The 20,465-nt window shown below is 39.3% G+C and overlaps 1 protein-coding gene and 1 long non-coding RNA gene across 3 annotated transcripts; both read left to right on the top strand.

Annotated features, from left to right (window-relative positions):
- Positions 1-113: 113 nt before the first annotated feature.
- LOC108275592 (uncharacterized) lies at positions 114-3,659 on the top strand. The gene is made up of 3 exons (XR_001814725.3): positions 114-644; positions 2,854-2,969; positions 3,509-3,659. It is a non-coding gene; the product is annotated as an uncharacterized LOC108275592 (long non-coding RNA).
- Positions 3,660-5,412: 1,753 nt separating this feature from the next.
- acvrl1 (activin A receptor like type 1) lies at positions 5,413-20,203 on the top strand. Of its 2 annotated transcripts, XM_047160386.2 has the most exons (12): positions 5,413-5,707; positions 5,807-5,896; positions 5,976-6,027; positions 11,699-11,770; positions 12,818-13,042; positions 13,411-13,583; positions 15,726-15,825; positions 15,941-16,087; positions 17,037-17,312; positions 17,484-17,681; positions 18,810-18,940; positions 19,201-20,203. In XM_047160386.2, the coding sequence occupies exons 4-12, from the start codon at positions 11,701-11,703 to the stop codon at positions 19,345-19,347; spliced, it is 1,467 nt and encodes a 488-aa protein (XP_047016342.1). In that variant the 5' UTR covers positions 5,413-5,707; positions 5,807-5,896; positions 5,976-6,027; positions 11,699-11,700; the 3' UTR covers positions 19,348-20,203. The 2 variants fall into 2 exon arrangements, with proteins under 2 accessions (XP_047016342.1, XP_017342381.1); XM_017486892.3 differs by having other exon boundaries at positions 5,413-5,896.
- Positions 20,204-20,465: the final 262 nt, after the last annotated feature.

Genomic DNA, 20,465 nt, shown 5'->3' with positions numbered 1-20,465 from the left:
TTTAACACACATACAGATAATAAACAGCTCTTAAAGTCCCTGGCAACACAGTTTGAAATGTTAAAAAAAAAAAAAATCTGAGATCTGTCATTACCAATTGTAGATTCAAGAAATATATCTCACTCACTAGGATTTAATTATAACTAAAAGCTACCAAAAGTAATGCAAAGGAAAAACTCTCATAAACTGCTGCATTTATTTGCATGGTTTGGCTCCACTTGTCCCCTTATAGGTAAGAGTCTATGCAAATTAAGACACAGTTCTTCTGACTGATCACCTTTATCCTGTGAAGAAATATTGCTATCCTGATAGGCGTGGTCTCTTCCAGGATGACCCCGTCCACACACCAATGGGATGCGATGAATCACTGAATAGTTTCATGACTCACCAATAAACACCAACTGAGGAAATACTGTGTTCATTTCTCCAGTACAGTTCCAGAGACTTACAGAAGCTGTTCTGGAGGCTCATGGTAGCAAAACATCAGTGTTTGAGACACTTTCTAGGATCACCGTGATACAGAGTTTCCATTATACTGTTGTTTTGTTTACATTCTTTAGAGTCATGAACATCAAATGTGGTGTGCTGTTGTATTGTGTAGACTTTTCTAACAGCAAGGTGGTCAAGGAAAGCAGGAACATAAGGTAAGAACTCTACACTCCACTGCTATTTCCCCTGCTTAGCTAGTTTAAAAAGCTACACTGGTCAACAGAGTATGTTACTGCAGAAGTAACTCTTGTTTAAAATTCCCTTTACTGTCCTTCCATTTAATCGAGTACCACAGTCATTTGATTTACGCTGATTTACAGGTGAAACGCTGCAAGTTTAAATTTGTATATACACTGATCAGCCATAACTTTAAAACCACTGACATGTGACGTGAATAACATTGATTATCTCATTACAATGGTACCTGTCAAGGGGTGGGATATAATACTCAGCAAGTGAACAGTCAGTTCTCAAAGATGATGTGTTGGAAGCAGGAAAAATTAGCAAGGACTTGAGCAATTTTGACAAAGGGCCAAATTGTGATGGCTAGACGACTGGGTCAGAGCATCTCCAAACAGCAGGTCTTGTGGGGTGTTCCCGGTATGCAGTGGTTAGTACCTACCATAAGTGGTCCAAGGAAGGTCAACTGGTGACAACCCAAGGCTCACTGATGCATATGTGGAGTGAAGGCTAGCCTGTCTGGTCCAATCCCACAGAAGAGTTACTGTAGCACAAATTGTTGAAAAGGTTTATGTTGGCTATGATATAAAGGTGTCAGAACACACAGTGCATCACAGCATGCCATGTATGGGGCTGCGTAGTCCCAGACTGTTCAGAGTGCCCATGCTGACCCCTGCCCACCACCAAAAGCACCTACAATGGGCACATGAGCATCAGAAGTGGATCATGGCGCAATGGAAGAATCATGTGTGGCGCTTACCTGGGGAAGAGATGGCACCAGGATGCACTATGGGAAGAAGGCAAGCCGGCAGAGGCAGTGTGATGTGTTGGGCAATGCTAGCTTGTGAAACCTTTGGCCTCCAAAATCCCCAGATTTCAATCGGAACACACATCTGTGTGCTGGACAAACAAGTCTGATCCATGGAGGCACCACCTCGCAATGTAAGGATCTGCTGCAAATGTCTTTATGCCAGATACCACAGCACACCTTCAGAGGTCTTGTGAGTCCATGCCTTGACAGGTCAGAGCTCTTTTGGCAGCACAAGGGAGACCGACACAATATTAGGCAGGGGGTTTTAATGTTATGACTGGCCGCTGTATACTTTGTATACGTATTTATAATGTTGAGCGATTTTACCATACAAACATGAAAAACATTGTCTCAATAATACAGCTTTTTGTCATGGTTATAAGTACAATCCCAGCCACTCTGCTAATGCTTACAATGAGGCTAAGAGAGACCGTTTAAGCATCTTAACTTCATCATGTGAAAGAGGAATATACAGAAATTTGCTGTGAAACACATGTGAGAGAAAACACCTGCAAGGTCAGAGAAATCCATATGGAACCTTAGTCAAGCAGCCATCTGTTTTTATTATTTTAAGCATTTGCAACTATAAGACTAAATGCATTTTCTTCACAAGTCCACATATTGAACAAATGATTATTTCATCAGTATTGGACATATCGATTGTGGATTGTGTTGTCCCATAGGCTGATTATATGAAGATTTGATGATCTTCCTATAGGACTTCCGGATCATTAAATGTCAATCATCCTTAGTAAATTAATGTGTGCTTCCAAGAGCTGCACAGTTGTTTATCCTCAGTTCTAGTGGGTGCACTGAGTCAATCATTTTGGTAACCCATTCTGTCAGTATAGATTTCACTGTGATTACTTCATGGGCTTGTATTTTCTTTCTCCTCTATTGTGCAGTATGGTGATATGTATCAGTATGTATTGAGTAAATGTACAATTGTTTTTTTCTGTTGTTTATCCCTGAAGTCATCATTTATTGTTTCCAGTTTATCCATTTATTCATTTTAGTCATAAATTCTAGACAAAAATAATTAACAAAAAGTAATTAACTAACAAGATATTAGAAGGGAAAATGTTGCATAATCGCAAATATCTTTCAATTCGCTTATTGTTTTTAGTACCTATAGTTCTTTTGTTTGCTTCAAAATCAGAAGTCTGTGACATCAGCTGACTTTTTAAAGAATAAAAGCATAGACCAGATGTTCATCCTCAACGCAAAAGAAAAAAAAAAAAAAAAAAAAAAAAAAAGAAGGCAGATTGTGCTGATCACAAGGAAAATAAGATAGTGTGTGCTAGTGACTGTACACATTCATGGGAACTGCAAAGAAAATTTGAAAATCAATTTTTTCCCATTGATGTGAGCAGTTCCAGCTGGTCTTGCCACGCATCAGCCAAGTGTGCAGATTACAAGCTCTGGGAAAGGAGGAGAGTCCTACTGGGAAAATCAACTCTGCTTTAAAATGCCTCATAAATTGTGCAAGGTAAGTCTACACTATAATTTTAATAGCTTTTATTTTATTTTACAGATTCTCTGGATAATGGCATTTCCTCACTCCTTTCCCAACACCAATTTTCTTTATCTAAAATAAGCATAAGTTATACATCATCCTTGGCTTGCCCACATCCTCATGCTCCTGTCTGAGTATTTTCCCCCAGAGACATGATATGTTAGCCTGGCTCCCTCACACCATTCCAGCTCTGTCTCCATGTCTTTCTCTACATTCGACTTTTATCTAAATGTCCAAACCAGAAATCTGACAACTTAACCTGATAGAATGAGTGTTATGAAAACCATAACAGTTTTCTCTGAGAAATCAGAATGATGCTATTACGTCTAGTGAGCCGAATATTTATAAGATTGTATATAATGAAATGTAATTAGGTATTTTCACATCAGACTCCCCAGGGCTGATCTTAATTAATAGAGTGCTGAAATAATACCCACAGAATTAAATGAAGGCATACAGTGTTGAATTACTCAAGATGTTAAACTTAACTGGAGTGTTTTCTTGCCTTGCAGCCAGTGCTCTCTGGGTAGACTCCAGATCCACCTCAACCCTGAACAGGATAAAGCAGTTACTGAAAATGATGAATGAATTTATGTTGAGCTCAACACTTATGAGGAAATAGGCTTTTAGTTACAAGGAAGCGATTACACATAATTCCTCTTTTTTTTTGGGGGGGGGGGGGGGGTGTTTATTATTTAAATCATTAGAAGGTTTAGTAGCTCTGACAGTTACTGCCGCAAGACAAATCTCAGGTTTACTGTATATTAATGCTCTCGTTCTCATATGTTATCATTTCTATAGTAACTTACAATGTTTTAAAAAGAGTGTTCCTTTATGTTGTATTAATACCTATAGGGTTTACAAAGCCCTACAATGTTCAGTATACTCTTAGTGTTGAATTAGCAGTATTGAGTTAACATTTGGAATTTTGTAATGTTTAAATATCACCTAGTGTTGAAGTATTGGTGGCATGATAATGCAGAGGGTAGTGCTGCCACCTCACAGCTCCAAGGTCCCAGTTTCAATCCTGAGCTCGGGTAACGTTTCATATGTTCTCCATGTGTATGTGTGGGTTTCCTCTGAGTTCTCTGTTCTCCTCCCACCAAACAAAATGGGAATGCTAAATTGCTTTATATGTTTGAATGTGTGTCTGCATGCTATCTTGCATCCCATTTAGGGTGTCCAGTGTTCCCAGGAGGGGTTATTCACATTAACCCTTACCAGAATAAAGCGGTTACTGAAGATGAATGAGTGAATGTTTTTTAAAGGCCATTCCAAAGTGTTGTATTAATAGTTATAGACTTATACAAATACCTACAATGCTGAATAAACATTTAGTTTTGAATTAAATGTTATACATTTTTAATGGTGAATTTGCACCTAGTATTGAGTTACAGCTTTATCAAGTTTTAAACATTCACAGTGTTGAAGGAAATTTTAAGAATTTAACTTTTACAATCTTCAGTCACTAAACTGAAGTGACTTAGTTATCAGAAGTTCACTGCAAGTTATCAGTCAGCTGTGAGCTAGATTTTTCAGCAATTTCACAAGCATACCATTTTATCAAGATAACCTGATTATCTAACCTGGTTTTAATGGTTGTAATAGGAATTGTATTGGTTTTAATGGAAACTGTAATGGTTCCTGCGAGTCTCTACTGGTAAGTTGTTGCCTTCTATCAGTGGTATGTTATGTCTAGTGGATACCATTAAGGACCATAATGTAGTGTAATATCCCTGCTGGGGGAAAAAAAAGAAACCATCATATAATTTGTAATGGTTTTAATGGCTATAATGGGATGTCTAGTGGATACCATTAAGGACCTGTAATGTAGTGTAATATCCCTGCTGGGGGGAAAAACAGAAGCCATCATATAATTTGGAATGGTTTTAATGGTTATAATGGGATGTTTGGTGGATACCATTAAGGACCAATAATGTAATGTAATATCCCTGCTGGGGGGAAAAAACTCAGAAACCATTAAAAAAAATTGTAATTGTTTTAATGGTTATAATGGGAACTGTATTGGTTTTAATATAAACTGTAATGATCCCTGTGGGTCTCTACTGCTAAGTTGTTGCCTTCTATCAGTGGTATGTTATGTCTAGTGGATACCATTAAGGACCAATAATGGTAATGGTGGTGGTAATGGTTTCAATGGTTAGCTGGTGGTTTGTAATGGTAATTGGCCTGGAAACCATTCGAATTTCTGTGATGGTTTCTATTGCTTGGGGTTTGCTTTTGTTTTTTGCTGCAAAACGTCCATCGACTCTTAGTGGACGTGTCCTAAAGCAACGAACTGCTCGTAGCAACAACATACTCTATTCATAGAAAATGACAGAGATGAGGAAAATGAAAGGTTTGTGAGCGACAGGAAAGCAGCAATGAGAGAGCGCATTCCAGCGCGCCGGCCCCACCGGGCTACACAATAAGGGGTGGGGAACTGCACTGGATATTTAACAAATCAGTGATCTTAACTCCAACATCAGCTCCGTTCTTGCTTATCGAGAGAGAATCCGAGGAAGGAGATTGTTTATGGCGGAACGGAAGACTGAGAGACTGAAAGTCCTGCTGCTCGACCTCCACTTTCCTGCTTCCATTTTATCAGCTGGAAGATTGAGCTGAAGATATCGCGCCTTGTCCTCTCTTGTCCTTCTCCCAGTCCCCATAGCTTCTTTTCTTACAATACCTTCTCTTTTCTCCCCACTGAAGTAAGTCTAAGAGCTAAGAGTAAGGAACTGAGACTAGTTTACTTCAACTTTGTGTTGTACTTGAAAAGTTTTGCCGTCTTTGTCACCGACGCTGAGCAGGAGCAGGACTGATGTGGTGAACGCCGTGCTGCACATCTGGCGCAGGAGCAGCTCTACGAGTCGTTTCTATCCTGCTTGAAAGAAAGAATGGTCTGCGGTTATTTCATTTAGCCAGGATCAATTCGATTTAATGGCAGAATGTGGCCTAAAAATGCTGTTTCGTGAGCAGATGGAGTGTTGATCTGTCAGAGGAAGAGGAATATCGAGGAGCAAAAGCTGAGGTAAATCATCAACCCCCCCAAAAAAAACGTTTTTGAAACAGTTTAAGTCTAACATTTGTATTCACCATTTTTATTCGGATAATTCGGTTCGAATAGTTATTCATATCGGTGTAGAAATGGTGTGATAAACAAAATATTTAAGTGAAAACAAAGCTTTTTGCTCGTAGATTCAAAAGAGTTAAGATTTGCGCTGAATCCCAAATAGCTCCCTACTCCCTATATAGGGTCACTATAAAGGGTGGAATAGAATGGTTTCTACAGCCAGCGTAGTTCACTGTGTATCCAATAGAAAGCGATTTGGGATTCAGCCTATATTCACGTTTTCACTCTGGAATGTTTCCTACAGGTGAGTGCAGTCACTTTATTTCATCAAAGATACAATTTTCTGTTTCTGTTAATTAGTTTGTTTGTTTGTTTGCTTGTTTTTAACTTTACACATGATGGGGGGGGCAGAGTGGTTTAGTGGTTAGCACTTTTGCCTTGCACCTCCAGGGCTGGGGGTTTGAATCCCGCCTCCGCCCTGTGTCTGGATCCAGCATGTTCTCCCCGTGCCTTGGGGGTTTCCTCCAGGTACTGCGGTTTCCTCCCCTAGTTCAGAGACATGCATTGTAGGCTGATTGGCATTTCCAAATTGTCTGTAGTGTGCGATTGTGTGCTGTACAATCTAGTATGTCCGTTGCCTTGTTCCACGAGTTCCCTTCGATATGTAGAGCTGCTAAAAAAAAAAAAGAAAAGAAAGAAAAAGAAAATGAAGAAAGTGCATATTCGAGCATTTCAGGCTCCAGTAGCCTATACCTGCAAGGAATATGTACCATTGCATTTTAGTGGTTGAGATTGTATCATAAAGTAAAGATGATAAGGATTTTAATCAAAACAAAACCTGACTATCACTTTGTCTCTGCACCATGGATGCAATCATGTCATACCAGTGTGTGTGCGATTGTGCCCTCCGATTGGTTGGCACCTTGTGCCCCGAGTGCCCTGGGATAGGCTTCCGGCTCCCCTATGACCCTTTGTAGGATAACCGGTATGGAACATGGAACCGATGTACTACAGTAGATCTGCTTTAAAAAATGAAGAACGTGCATATTCAAGCATTTCAGTATGAGCATTTCAGACAGAAGCGTGCCTACAAGGAGCCATTGCATTTTAGTGGTTGAGATTGTATCATAAAGTGAAGCTGATGATTTTGGTTAAAACCTAACCTGATTATCACTTTGCCTCTGCAAGAGAGAACACAAAAGGAATTCACACCCAACAAACATCTGGATAAACATGTGGCTCTTAAACATCTGTTGTTTCAAGTGAAATCTGGTGCACATGAATGCAATCATGTCCTTCCTAACTGTTGTCAAAACACTGCAAAGAGCTGCAAGATGGAGCAACCGATAATGTCCTTAATGCCTTCCAGACACTGACTTTTTAAGCTAGGAGTAATTACTATACACTAGTATATACACTATTCATCCATAATAGCTTTCACTGTGTGTCATGCACCGAGATTATGGGTAGCATTAACTGAATTTCTGACTTTCACCAGATATCACCAGATGACATGGTAGCTGATAATAGCAATCATTCTGAAAGAGAATAATCTCAACAAAAAAAAAAGAGGAAGGCCAGACAGCAAGTGTACGAGTTCCCATGAGTCTGGTGACCGCTGCTTGTGAGCGGGACAGAGAAACCGGAATTGCTTGCCATGAAGTCTAACATGACTTTTGATTAATGAGATTACTGCCTGACCCGGTCTGATTTCATATCGGGAATATAACTATTGGACAACATATAAGTAATATTAGGGTCAGTGACAGTTAATGACTTCAAAAATATTGAGAATCTCTTTCTGTATTATGAGAGAAATTAAAATGGAGTTGCTTGGAAATTTCGCCCAGACAAACTATTTGACAAAGTACGAAAGAAATCATTGTAAAGAGTCATTTAAAAATAATGAGACGGTTGCACCACATGATTTTTGTTTTTTTACCGTTTAAATAAGAAAGAACTGACCTACAACTAATCGATGTGGAAAGGTGACGGTGTTTGACAGTGTGTAAGAGTTTACCCATGCCCATTTCATCTTGGGTTGTGAAATTGATGAGGTTTCGCATGTTCTGCTGGTGTCTGAATGGGTTTCCTCCAGGTTTTCCTGTTTTGTCCCACCTCCCTAAAATATATCTGTAAGTGGATTGGTGATCTGAGATTGATTCTCAGTACGAATTAAAAATACAGTGAATGTCACACCATTAACCCATTGTTCCAAAAGGTGGAGTTGTTTGTCATTTTAAATCGAGCCAACTAATTAGCCATCGCTGCTATACAGTGAACAGCAGGAATCACTTCACGCCTGGTTGCTGGTACATTGTGTGTCAGTTACAATGTGAATGGAGCTTACAGCATTCAGCAGTTTTAGTTTGCTGACTTTTCATTTATAATGTATTGTGACCCGACTGTATATTTTTTATTCCTTAAGAGTTCTATGGATTAAGGGCCCTTTGGTTGGAATCACTTTGTTGTAGGACTCTACATAGAACCTTGAACCGTTTCCCCAGAGGGACAACCCATCATTTATCTTTAACTCATTTACCTGACCCTTTTACCCAGAATGACTTACAATTGAAAAAGGATGCAGTTGAGGGTTTAGGGTCTTGCTCAATGAATTGAAATTCATGACCTTCTGGTCAGTAGCCCAATGCCTTAAAAACTGAGCTACCACATTTAAATGTAAGCTATTTTTTATTTTACACAGAAGGTAAGAAGGTTTTCTCAGACTCTTTGGCAAGGTTCATTACATGTTTGTGAGGAAGTGGGGCATAACCCCATAATTACACATTCTCAATGCATTATGACTGCTCTTTTTAAAGTATACTGTTTTAATTCTGCTGGCTATTAAATTCACATTAAAAATGGTCATTTTTAAATGACTATAGTTTATTCAGAGGCAACTATAGTTTCGTTCTCATAATTTGTAACCATCTCTAATGTGACAGAACATACAGCTTCCTTTTCCTTATGTCTGTTTGTGACTGACACTGAAAACCGAGGTACGTTTTGTACAGAATGTGTAAACTGCAAACTTCTGCAAACTGCCTGGAATACACAGGAAATGCTAATGTTGCAGCCTAGTAGTAAGTTAGCAACACTGTATAACCAAAAGTGCATGGACACCTGACCATCGTACCTATATGTTAGCCTTCACCAAACTTTTACCACAAAGTTCGACGCGCACAATTGTAAAGGGTGTCTTTGTATGCCGTAGCATTAAAATTTCCCTTAACTGGAACTGAGCGGCCCGAACCTGTTCCATCATGACAATGCCCCTGTGCACAGTGCACCGTCCATGAAGGCGTTATGCCAAGGTTGGAGTGGAAGAACTCGAGTGATCTGCACAGAGCCCTGAATTCAACCACACTAAACACTTAGAAGATGAACTGTAACGCTGATCACACCCCAGGCCTTCTCACCCAATTTCAGTACCTGACCTCACTAATTAATGCTTTTCTGGGGTGGGGGGGGCGACTAAATCTGGAATGTGATGTTCAAAAAGCACAAGGCTGTGATAGTCAGGTGTCCACAATCTTTTGATTATATAGTGTATATCTAGCATAGCAAGCTAGGTAAACATTCATAGAATCAGTGTTCAGGATTAAAAGCCTTCTTCATGGAAACTGTTGTAATGTTAGTTGAAGCGTGCACTGAATATACAGTAAACAGATGCTCTGTCCCAAATGCCCCCTTTTAAATTCATGCACTGTCGAGTACTTGTACTCAAGACATTGTTATTTTACCTACATCAACAAAGGGCAGACCTGGAGGAGGACCATGCGGTTTGGAGTGTCACTTGGGAAAGGGGTGGAGTCATCTCTCATTTTATGCTAGCCTATAATGCCTGTAATCGTAACAAGTTGTACACAAACTCCCACAAACCGAAAACGCTTGTTGGCTAATAACAAACTGATGCTGTAAGAATGATACGTTTATTCACTTCCAAGAACCACTTTATCCTGATAAATATATCCTGACCCACGGGCAATTTAAAATACAATGGATTGGTGCTATGAGTTGCCAGGTCTTAAATATTACACTAAATATTGCCTGTGTTATTCAGCAGTCTACATGAATACACATGATATGACTGAAGGCTATTTTAATTTGTACGATTTGCGTGTCTGTAGAACTTTTGTGTATTTCATTGCCTTACACTGAAATTTTACTTAGGCTTGTACTACAGACCTTTCTGTCACTCATCAAGTTGCTTTCACACATCACTGGGGAACATACAGTACATGACTGCTCTATCTGAGATCATAATATTTGCTAAGGTAATAATACATCAAAAGCAAAGAGGAGGTTAAACTTTGATAACCTAATCTAAAACGCCTTTGATAACGGCTGAGAGAAGTCTAGCTGAAGGCGCCTGACTGACCAATATAATGTTAGACTAATGTGCGACACTAAACCTTTGTGTAATTAGTGCAGCTACAGCACTATCTACTATCAGGATGTGCCTAATTGTTAGCGATCTGGCTTTTTAGTTCTGATGTAATCACAATTAACAACCGTCTTGTTTTTTTGTAGCTTCTTAGGGTTGCTATTGCAAACAACTTTTTGGCTACAGATGATAAAATTTCATAGTTTTCTCTGCAGTCAGACCTTCAAGCTGTATGACAGGAAGGTACAGTAAGATAAACTATATACAGTAGGTCTAAGAATAAGGACAAAAGCATCTGTAACACAGTTGAAATTATGAATAATGTCCAAAAAATAAATAAATCAATCAAATTAAAGCAGAACAATGACATTTTTGGAAGAAACGAAACAGTCCCAACCCCTGCCTGGCTCTTAATACCCGTCTATTTCAAAACAGCATGGTTGACTCTTTTTTTCCATTACATAAGAGGGGTAAACTGTATACTTATGGAATTACAGTCCCAGAGCCGCACACAAATGCTTCCTGATGTTTGATGAACGGGTTTATGAGCACAGGCAAAAAAAAAAAAAAAAAAAATGCTGCATTCCTGTAGTGTTCTTCAATCAAAAGCTGCACAAAGAGCATGACTTAAATGTCAACCTTAAGTGATTCAGAATGTCATTTTGCTGTCTCCATAGTGCACTTGAAACGACAAAAGCTGCCAGGTCGTTGCATTTCCAACGTTTTATCATCTGACAATCTCATGAGACAAACAGCCACGTGCAGCCATCTTGTTTGCGTGCCCAGCAGCCGCGTAGACTTTAAGGAATGAGCGCAGTCTCTGTCTCTGGCTGCCGAGCTTCTCAATGACAGGAAGCATAGCCGTCAATATTTACTCTGCGTGCGGAGCAGCCAGCGTGTCCATTTCTAAAGCCCGTTCCCACCCACTCTGACTGCAGCAATTAGAGCGCAGGCAGACTGACTGGACCCACTGCCTGTTGCTTTTTCAGCCCATGACTTCCTCTGCTGCGGGGACGGGGCTGCCGGGTTGCCAAGACCATTTAGGAACCTCATGTCATGGTCACATGGCATACCAGCCAGCTGCACATCAGCTTTAAACCACAGCTGGACGGGATGAGACAGTAGATGAATCAAAGATGTTTGGATGAGGGGGGGGCGGGGTGACTGTAGCGGATGTGAGCATAATGTGAACTAAAGTGTTTTGCAGGCCTTTGATGTCTTTCTTTTTTGTCTTACCCACAGAGATGGAGGCTGCTGCAGGATTCCTGCTACCGCTCACTTTGATGGCTTTAAGAGTGAATACAGTTCACACAGGTAAGGCGATCTACATATCGCATTTCAAACTATGTTTTTGTGTGTTAGTGATTGTGAATCAGCTAGGTGCAGATTTGCTCTCTCTAGCAGTGAAACAATAGAGCAAAGGAAATGTGTATCTTCCTGCCACGGCCAAGCTCGCTGTACTTGACAGGACACGTTTGAATAAACTTACTTAACCTTAGCGTCTGTGTTGTCTAAATGCACTGCATTTGTTTGTTAGGATATTTGCACTGCATCTACACTTACATACCCTTATATCTTTCTCTGTGATATTTTAGAAATATGCCAGAGTGCTAATGAATGCTCAAATGTGGTTTGTCAGAACATGATTAATGTTCTATAACTGCACAGTGTGGACAGTAGTTACAGCTGCAAGGTTTATATTAAAGCGGACTTTCTAGTATGTGATCATTTCTTTGTTACGGTTTACACAGGGACAGATATAGTTGATGTGGTGAGGTTTTCTGTAGGGAGATGTTTATTTAGCATTTTTGGAAGGAGTCTCTAATGTCAACATTTATAAGTCAGAGGCTTTCCACTATGGGCAAGTCTTCAGGACAGAAGTCTTTGCAGTTTCTGCTTAATATGAAAAGCTGAATTTTTTTGTCCTATCAACTGGTGGTGAGGAAACACCATAAGTGATACCGGAACTAACTTGTTCCACAAAATTAAACGTAACTAAAAATGAATGAAAAAAGTATGGCATCATTCTTTAAGTAATAAAAATTGTAAATAGCAAATTATTGTCGTATAAGAGGTATCAAACATTACGGGACATGGTGTTATTGGAAAATGATGCATCACACCACAGTGTTGTTTTATTATTTTCCTGTAGCAGTAATTTTGAATATTTTATTTTAAAAAATATTTTTGACTGAAAGAGAACTACAGTTGAATTAGACCTGGTGTGCTCAAGTTACATTTTTTCCATGCATTGTATTTGCTGATGCACATATTGATGAGCTTACTGAAGCTTAGGGAGCCAATTATGACATGTACTCTGTCAGCATTGTCATGTCAAGTTTTCTCTCTTTCTCTTCTCAGCCCACAGCACAGACAGAAAGGTGACCTGCGTATGTGAAAATGGATGTACAGACACTTGTACAGGGCATGTCTGCTTCTTCACCTGGAACGATGGGCAGGTTGTGAGGGGCTGCTTTGAGAAGGAGCAGCGGGAGCAGTGCATAGTCTCTGGGATCCCCAACGTGTTCGCCGAGTGTTGCTATACTGACTACTGCAACACCAACATAACATTACCCCCGAAATCAGGTCAGGAATTATGAATGACCTATTAGCATATGTGTTTGGAGAATCTGATGCTCAAATCCTGTTTTTAAAACGTGAGCTGGCAGTCATCCCCTGCATATACTGATGCTCACTGATCATAACTACATGTGAGGAATTTCCTGTTAAGGACATTAATTATCATATGACTCATATTGGAGTGAATTAAAGATGACACTGCTACCCTCTAGTGGTGCTTATAAACGAATACAGTCACGTAATTTTTGTAATGTTCACAAATTTAAAAAAAAAAAAAAAAAAAAAAAGATGGCTGATTTGTGCATAATTAAATTAGCCTTCATTTTGCAGCATCTTGTAAATATTGATGTCTTCTGTGTGTTTGTGTGCTTTAGAAGAGCCAGGTGACTCTGGCAGTGTGATTGTGCTGGTGGCCGTGCCTCTGCTGGTGCTGCTTTTGTTGTCCATAGCAGTGTGTGTCATTGTGTTGTGGCTACGCTCCAGACGACTGCGGGAAAGTGACCCCCCCATGCTCAAAGTGCCCAGTGGAGGAGACCCAACCTACGGGGTGTGTAGGCCCTGTATCTCATCCATCATGCACAACATATGCATAACTTGTATTAACTTTATAATATATAATATAATGTATAATCATTTATAATACTTTATAACACAGCACTGCATTATTGGGTTGTTGATTCTGATGTTGTTGACTAGTTTTCTATACCATCATTGCGCTGACATTATGGCTCTGACAGTAGTATTACCTGCAAGACAAATCACAGGTTTATATTAATGCTCTCGTTCTAATCATTTCTATAGTAAACGCTAATTCACAGAGAATTGTGTAGCTTGTATTAGAGGCTGGGCTATATGACAAAAAGATCATATGATACTTGAGGACATTTCTACAATACACAATGTGTTTTGTTTGACGATACTTTTCTTTAATGCTTACAAAGACAAAGAAGATTAAGTTGTTTTTTTTTTAAAAATTATGGCAAATCAACTGCATACATACAGTACCATTTAATTTGTAATTATTAAAAACGTTTAAAAAAAAAAAAAAAAAATAGATCACCATACCAACAATACCTCAGAAAAGTGTATCATGTAATCATTTATCACAATATCGATATTATATCGATATATCACCCAACCCTACCTTGTATGTATAACTATAAACTGATAAAAACGTAAGTAACGTAATATTTAAAAAATCTTAATAGTTGGGTGAGGTCAGGCTTGGGGAGTAATGGAGTACATGTAACTGTAATCCGTTACAGTTAAGTCAAAAACAAAGTAATCAGATTACGGGTACATTTTGTAAAAAAAAAAAAAAAAAAAAAAAAAAATGGGAATACTATCAAGATTACAATTTTTTACATTTAAAATCAAAGAAATTAATCTTTTGACATAACGATATAGACTGCTGCTTGATTATAGTTCTGGTTCTCTCTTGCCAGTCGGGCTCACATGAGCAACCTCCTGGTGTTAATTTGGTCATTTGTTAGAAATTAACACAAATTGTTCTCTGAAATGCTTTTGTTAGGATGACCATTTGTCCTCTTTTTCCCGGACATGTCCTCTTTTTCGGACCTTAAAAAAGCGTCTAAGTTTGAACAAATGCCCGGGATTCTGCTTTAGTTTCATTATGATGTGTTTATGGTCTAATACTGCATCCTGTGTGCTCATGTTTGCATTGCTTTAACTCCTCTCTGTAATTCCCGCCTTCTCACACACTAATTGGTCGATTCTAAAAGACTTGCAGCAACTATTGGCCAAATTCCTGCCTCTTAACCATTAGCCTACTCTCAGCGAACGCGCGAAGGTGAAGCACTTTTATATACGGCATCAAACAGTTGCTAATGACAGCTGTCCTGAGTCGAAACATCACCCATGGCCATATAAGGTCATTTTTTATTTGGTGTTATCGCATTGCTTCGTATGACATGGCCATTCAAATGTGTGATAGCAGAAGGTACACTCGTGGTATCTGATATTTTATTTTATTCCATGGATATTCAATAAAAAATAGGAAAAAATCTCAAACGTGGGCTGAGTGAAACAAATTTCATTTATATATTTTTATGTGATGCTAATAGTGTGTCATTTTCAGTGTCTTAAAGTCTGCATTCACAGTAACACTGTTTTGAACTCTACTATGACCCCCCACCCCCAGAAAAAAAAAACAAAGGTGTCCTCTTTTTGGAAAACCAGAATATGGTCACCCTAGCTTTTGTGATGTAATGTTACCCGCATCACGGACAGTGATCTTTTATTTATTCATTTATTTATTTTATTAAAACAAATCCAAACATTGAACATGTTTTTAAGCTTAAAATAAGCTCTAAATAAAAGTATTTTAGATCATATTGCTTTTCTGTTGACTTTATTTGCATATGTGACCTTGAAGTCATCCAAAAATAATCAGATTACATTACGTTTATATTGTGATACTTGGATTATGTTACCGATTACATTTTTTTATGAAGTAAATTGTAACTGTAACGGAATACATTTTTAAAGTAACCCTCCCAACCCTGGCTGGAGTATAAGAGGAATAAAATACATCATTGTTGATTATTTTCCAATAAGAGCACATGCATCATCTTCTATTCCTAAATTATAGCAACCGTGTCCTTGTAGGTTGAATTCTATTAAAAAGGCTTATCTTTCGGAGTTTGACATGTAATTTTGTTTCATTTAGGATATCTTTGATGAGTTTTGCACATCAGGTAGTGGGACCGGCCTGCCGTACCTGGTGCAGAGGACCATGGCTCGGCAGATCTCCTTAGTGGAGTGTGTTGGTGAGTGAGATGCATTTGAAGCAAACTGAAAACAGGAGGCTATTATAATTTAAATCAAACTGTCCTTATTTTGCCATATGGTAAAAGTGTTAAGAGTGTGTGTGTTTTGGGGCAGGTAAGGGGCGTTATGGAGAGGTGTGGAGGGGCACGTGGATGGGGGAGAGCGTGGCTGTGAAAATCTTCTCATCTCGAGATGAACAGTCCTGGTTCAGAGAGACTGAAATCTACAACACTGTCCAGTTAAGACATGAAAACATCTTAGGTAAGACCCACATACTTGGAATTATCCCATCTTTTATTATACTGGCCAGGGTCATGGTGGATCCAGAGTCAATTCCAGTAACACTGGGCGTGAGATGGGAATATACCCTGGATCAGACACCAGTCCATCACAGGGCACCATGCACACACACATTCATACTCTCATTACATTACACTCACAAATAGGGCAATTTATCTTACCCAATCACGTACTGGTATGTTTTTGGAAAGTGGGAGGAAACTGGAGAACCCAGAGGAAACCCACACAGACACAGGGAGAACATGTAAATCTCCTAACAGATGGTAAGGATCAAACCGAGGACCCTGGACCTGTGAGGCAGCGATGCTAACAGCTACGTAAATACAAAAAAATGAATATACAGTTTAAAGTGTGTTGTGGTCAACACTGTGTTTTGTTCATTTATTTCTAATATTACTTCTGTATTAGTCACAGCTCCAGATGTTTCATCAATGGCCCATGGAGTATCTCATATCTTATGTACACTTAGCTGATTACAAGCTTCAGAATCTTTCTATACATACGCAAAGTATCATCACTTGATTGAAAAATGTTAGGCATCAAGCCTTTAAAAGTTAGTAGAGAGTGGCATGTAAAACTTTTTTTTTGCAATATCAAACACCATCATGTCATGAAAGTAAGCAGTTCTTGGCCATGTGCTTGCAAGACCGCATATGGATACTGTTATAGTGTCTGCTTTCCCTTTGTATCTAGTTTTATTCAATGTAACTATCAGTAATTTTGATGCATGTGTTCTTCTTTAATAGTCTGTTGAGCAATTTCCAACATACCAATGATCATTTCTGTATCCAACAAGTACTGGTATATAACGTGACTCCATTTCCAATTACAGCTCTCAAACCATGAAAAGCTGACCATTTAATGCCTTTGACCACACAATAAAGTATTGTCTCTCAATCTCTTCTTTCAGGATTCATTGCCTCAGACATGACGTCGAAGAACTCTAGCACGCAGCTCTGGCTGGTGACTCATTTCCACGAGCTGGGCTCTCTCTATGACTTCCTGCAGTACAACACCTTGGATCCTGAGGCGTGTTTGTGCATGTGCCTGTCAATAGCCAGCGGCCTGGTACACCTTCACACAGAAATCCTCACCACTCAGGGCAAGCCGGCCATCGCCCACCGTGACCTCAAAAGCCGCAACATCCTGGTGAAGAGGAACGGCCAGTGCTGCATCGCTGACCTGGGTAAGGGAAATGCTTAAAGGATCGTTCCTGAGGGTTTAGCTGAATGGTCACAGTCAATACTTATTGAAAAATGTAAGCAATTTGTGGTACAACACAATTTTGACAGCTTTTTTTTGCAGAGAAGTTGAAATGACCTTTTCGCTAATGAGTTGCTCTTGTGTGTTTTGATAGGTCTGGCTGTCATTCATTCTCAGTCCAACGATTACCTGGACGTAGGGAACAACCCAAGGGTGGGCACCAAACGCTACATGGCCCCTGAGGTCCTAGATGAGAGTATCCGTGTGGACATCTTTGAATCATACAAGCAGACTGATATCTGGGCTTTGGGACTGGTTTTGTGGGAGATCACCCGCCGAACCATCGTAAATGGTTAGTACAGTGCCGAGATTCAGGGTCCAGGCTGAGACGGAAAAAAAAGCTTTCCCATAATTCTCCATATGGAGCACTATTGAAAGTCATTTAATTTGAGAGTCTGCCCATATGCTTTAAAATTTAATACTTAAATATTCATAAAACTCACCTGCTACTGCAAGATGTTGGTAATAATTTAGTTAGTAATAAAGTCTATCCATAACTGACATTTATTAACTATATATTGCTTTAAGTGCCAGGATAAGCAATATAACCCAGTGTTAATCTTGTTATTCAGCATACGCTGGCCAAGTATCAAGATTTAATGCATTTAAATGCAATAAAGCCATTTTTATGCTTATGAATAACATGCTTTGTTCTGTTGCACACGGAGCATAAAATACATCATAATGATAAGTATGAAGGAAATATTTCTCACATCACTCCACAGAATCCCAATGTCTGACTGTCTTTCCAACTTAATCTGTCCCTTTCTTCTATCTGTGTCTGTCTCCACTATCCACCCACGATTAGCAGTACAGCAATTATAAACAGTCTTATCAAGTGTCAGCACTCCGATTCATACAGTCCAGATGCTTCTTATCTCTCTCGTTTTTGTTTTTTTCAAACCCACTACACACACACACACACACACACACACACACACACACACACACACACACACACACACACACGCACACACACACACAAATACGCTAGACACTCACCATGCATTATGGATGAATCCATTGAAAGCAAGGTATAGCTACTATACCTTTGTGGGTTTGTTGCCAAAAAAAACTAGTGGAAGGCATGTCTTTTATTATATCCTGTCATGCAGTAGAGGATATACAGTCGTATTGTCACCCCCCTTTTTCTGATGCTAAATTATGCTCTTGAGTCTTTTTCCCCGAAATGTCAGCTACCACATACACACAAGCTTTCTGGACGTCATCCAGCCCTCCTCCCACATAACTATTAGCTGTTCCAAACTCCTTAACATTTCAAATGCCTGTTTTACAGATATGATTTGACTCGCAGTCTCAACAAATATCTGACCTTTTTGTCAGGAAAAGCACACTGTAGGTGACCACAAATATTAACTAAACGTCCTGGTAAATGTTTGACGAAATCTGTGTTGTGTAGGAATTGTCGAGGAGTATCGCCTGCCTTTTTTTGACGTGGTGCCCTCCGACCCCAGTTTTGAAGAGATGAAGAAAGTGGTGTGTGTGGACCAGTACAGGCCTTGCCTTCACAACCGACTGCACTCCCATCCGGTACACAGTTCTTCTCTGTTAAGCTCAAAAAGCGTCAAGAAATGCACTTCAGTGTTCTGAACTGCTCTAGTCAGCTTTACGACAAATTAAATCTTTTTTAAAAGCTCTCAGCAAAAGCAATTAGAGTGCTTATTGCTGTTGCTGCTGCTGTATTAATTTAAGCAATAAACATTGCATCCAAACAGAGCAGAGATACACAGTCCACTTATTGAATCACATTTCTTGTGAATTAAATCATCTCGTAATGTCTTTGTGTCCAGATTCTGTCTGCTATAGCTAAAATCATGAAGGAGTGCTGGTTCCAGAGTCCCTCAGCTCGTCTCACTGCCCTGCGTGTGCGTAAGACCCTGGCAAAGCTGGACCAAGACCAAGACTGCAGCATAGACAAACTCAAACTGGATGTCTAGAGTTCTGCTCCTGTTTAATGGACCCAAGTTGTAGAACAGGTGCCAGAACCCCTCTTAACCTCGTGTGCCTTTTAAGAGCAGTTGATTCCGGGCGCTTCAGACAAGGAGGCCACAAAGCTGATGGATTGACTGAACTCAGAGCTGTGCTTCTCCTCTTGACTGCAATATCACTGTTGAAGGATTTACTGCATTTTTTCAACACAGTGACTCAGTTGTAAGCGAAAGCTAAGCCATGGCTGAAAGTACTCCTTAGGGTCGAGAGATTTGCACATGTTTTTCTGTCAGTGTTTTTTATGAATGTGTTTGTCAGGATATGAGCCATACTGGACTTCCCAGCGGAGGAGTTTCCTGAAATTCCTTCATGTCTCCTCTTGAGTTCTGAATGCCTTAAATGAGGACGCCATGTACTTTGTCCCACCATGTACATTTTATCCATTCCGTAGTTATGACAAAAAAATATTTGGAGTGACCATATATAAAATATATATTCATGAATGCATACTGATATAATAACACACATGCAATATTCATTCAAATGTAGAACTTATATCTTATTGCTAAATAACTATGTTTCACACTAGAGATATTTTATGTGGTATATCCAGAGCTGACCCTTTGCAACCATTAACAACATGCAATGTATACACATCCTGCATTCTTCAGGGCATTCTGGTGCCCCTTAGTGACTGCTTATACCACTTATAGCTACAAATGGCCATGGGTATATCTTTTTATAATATGTTTTATATTTGTAAAAGACTTATTTAGTACTGTTTTTTGCACAAAGGAACTATATTTCTCACCCAAAATACTGGTATTTAACAAAAAATAAAATTTTTATATTTAGGTTATTCAACATGTCTCACAACTGCTGACGTAATATTTCACTGATATTAGAGGCAGTAATACAGTAAGTGGGCTCCTGACAAAAATAATGCAACACCCTAGGCGTACTATTGCAATAAAGTTTTTTGTGTAGCGTTAAAGAAGAATTCAAATGTAAGTGTGTATTTGAAGGAAATTCCATCCTGAAACACATTCACATTGGTTGGTGGGTGGGTGGGTTGGTTGGTTGGTTGGTTGGTGCTGTTTTTTCATTATTCCTGTGAGTAGCTAGT

Source organism: Ictalurus punctatus, chromosome 15 (genome assembly GCF_001660625.3).
Source record: "Ictalurus punctatus breed USDA103 chromosome 15, Coco_2.0, whole genome shotgun sequence".
Lineage (NCBI taxonomy): Eukaryota > Metazoa > Chordata > Actinopteri > Siluriformes > Ictaluridae > Ictalurus > Ictalurus punctatus.
Note: the sequence above shows the minus strand (reverse complement) of the source record. Positions and strands in the feature narration are given on the sequence as shown.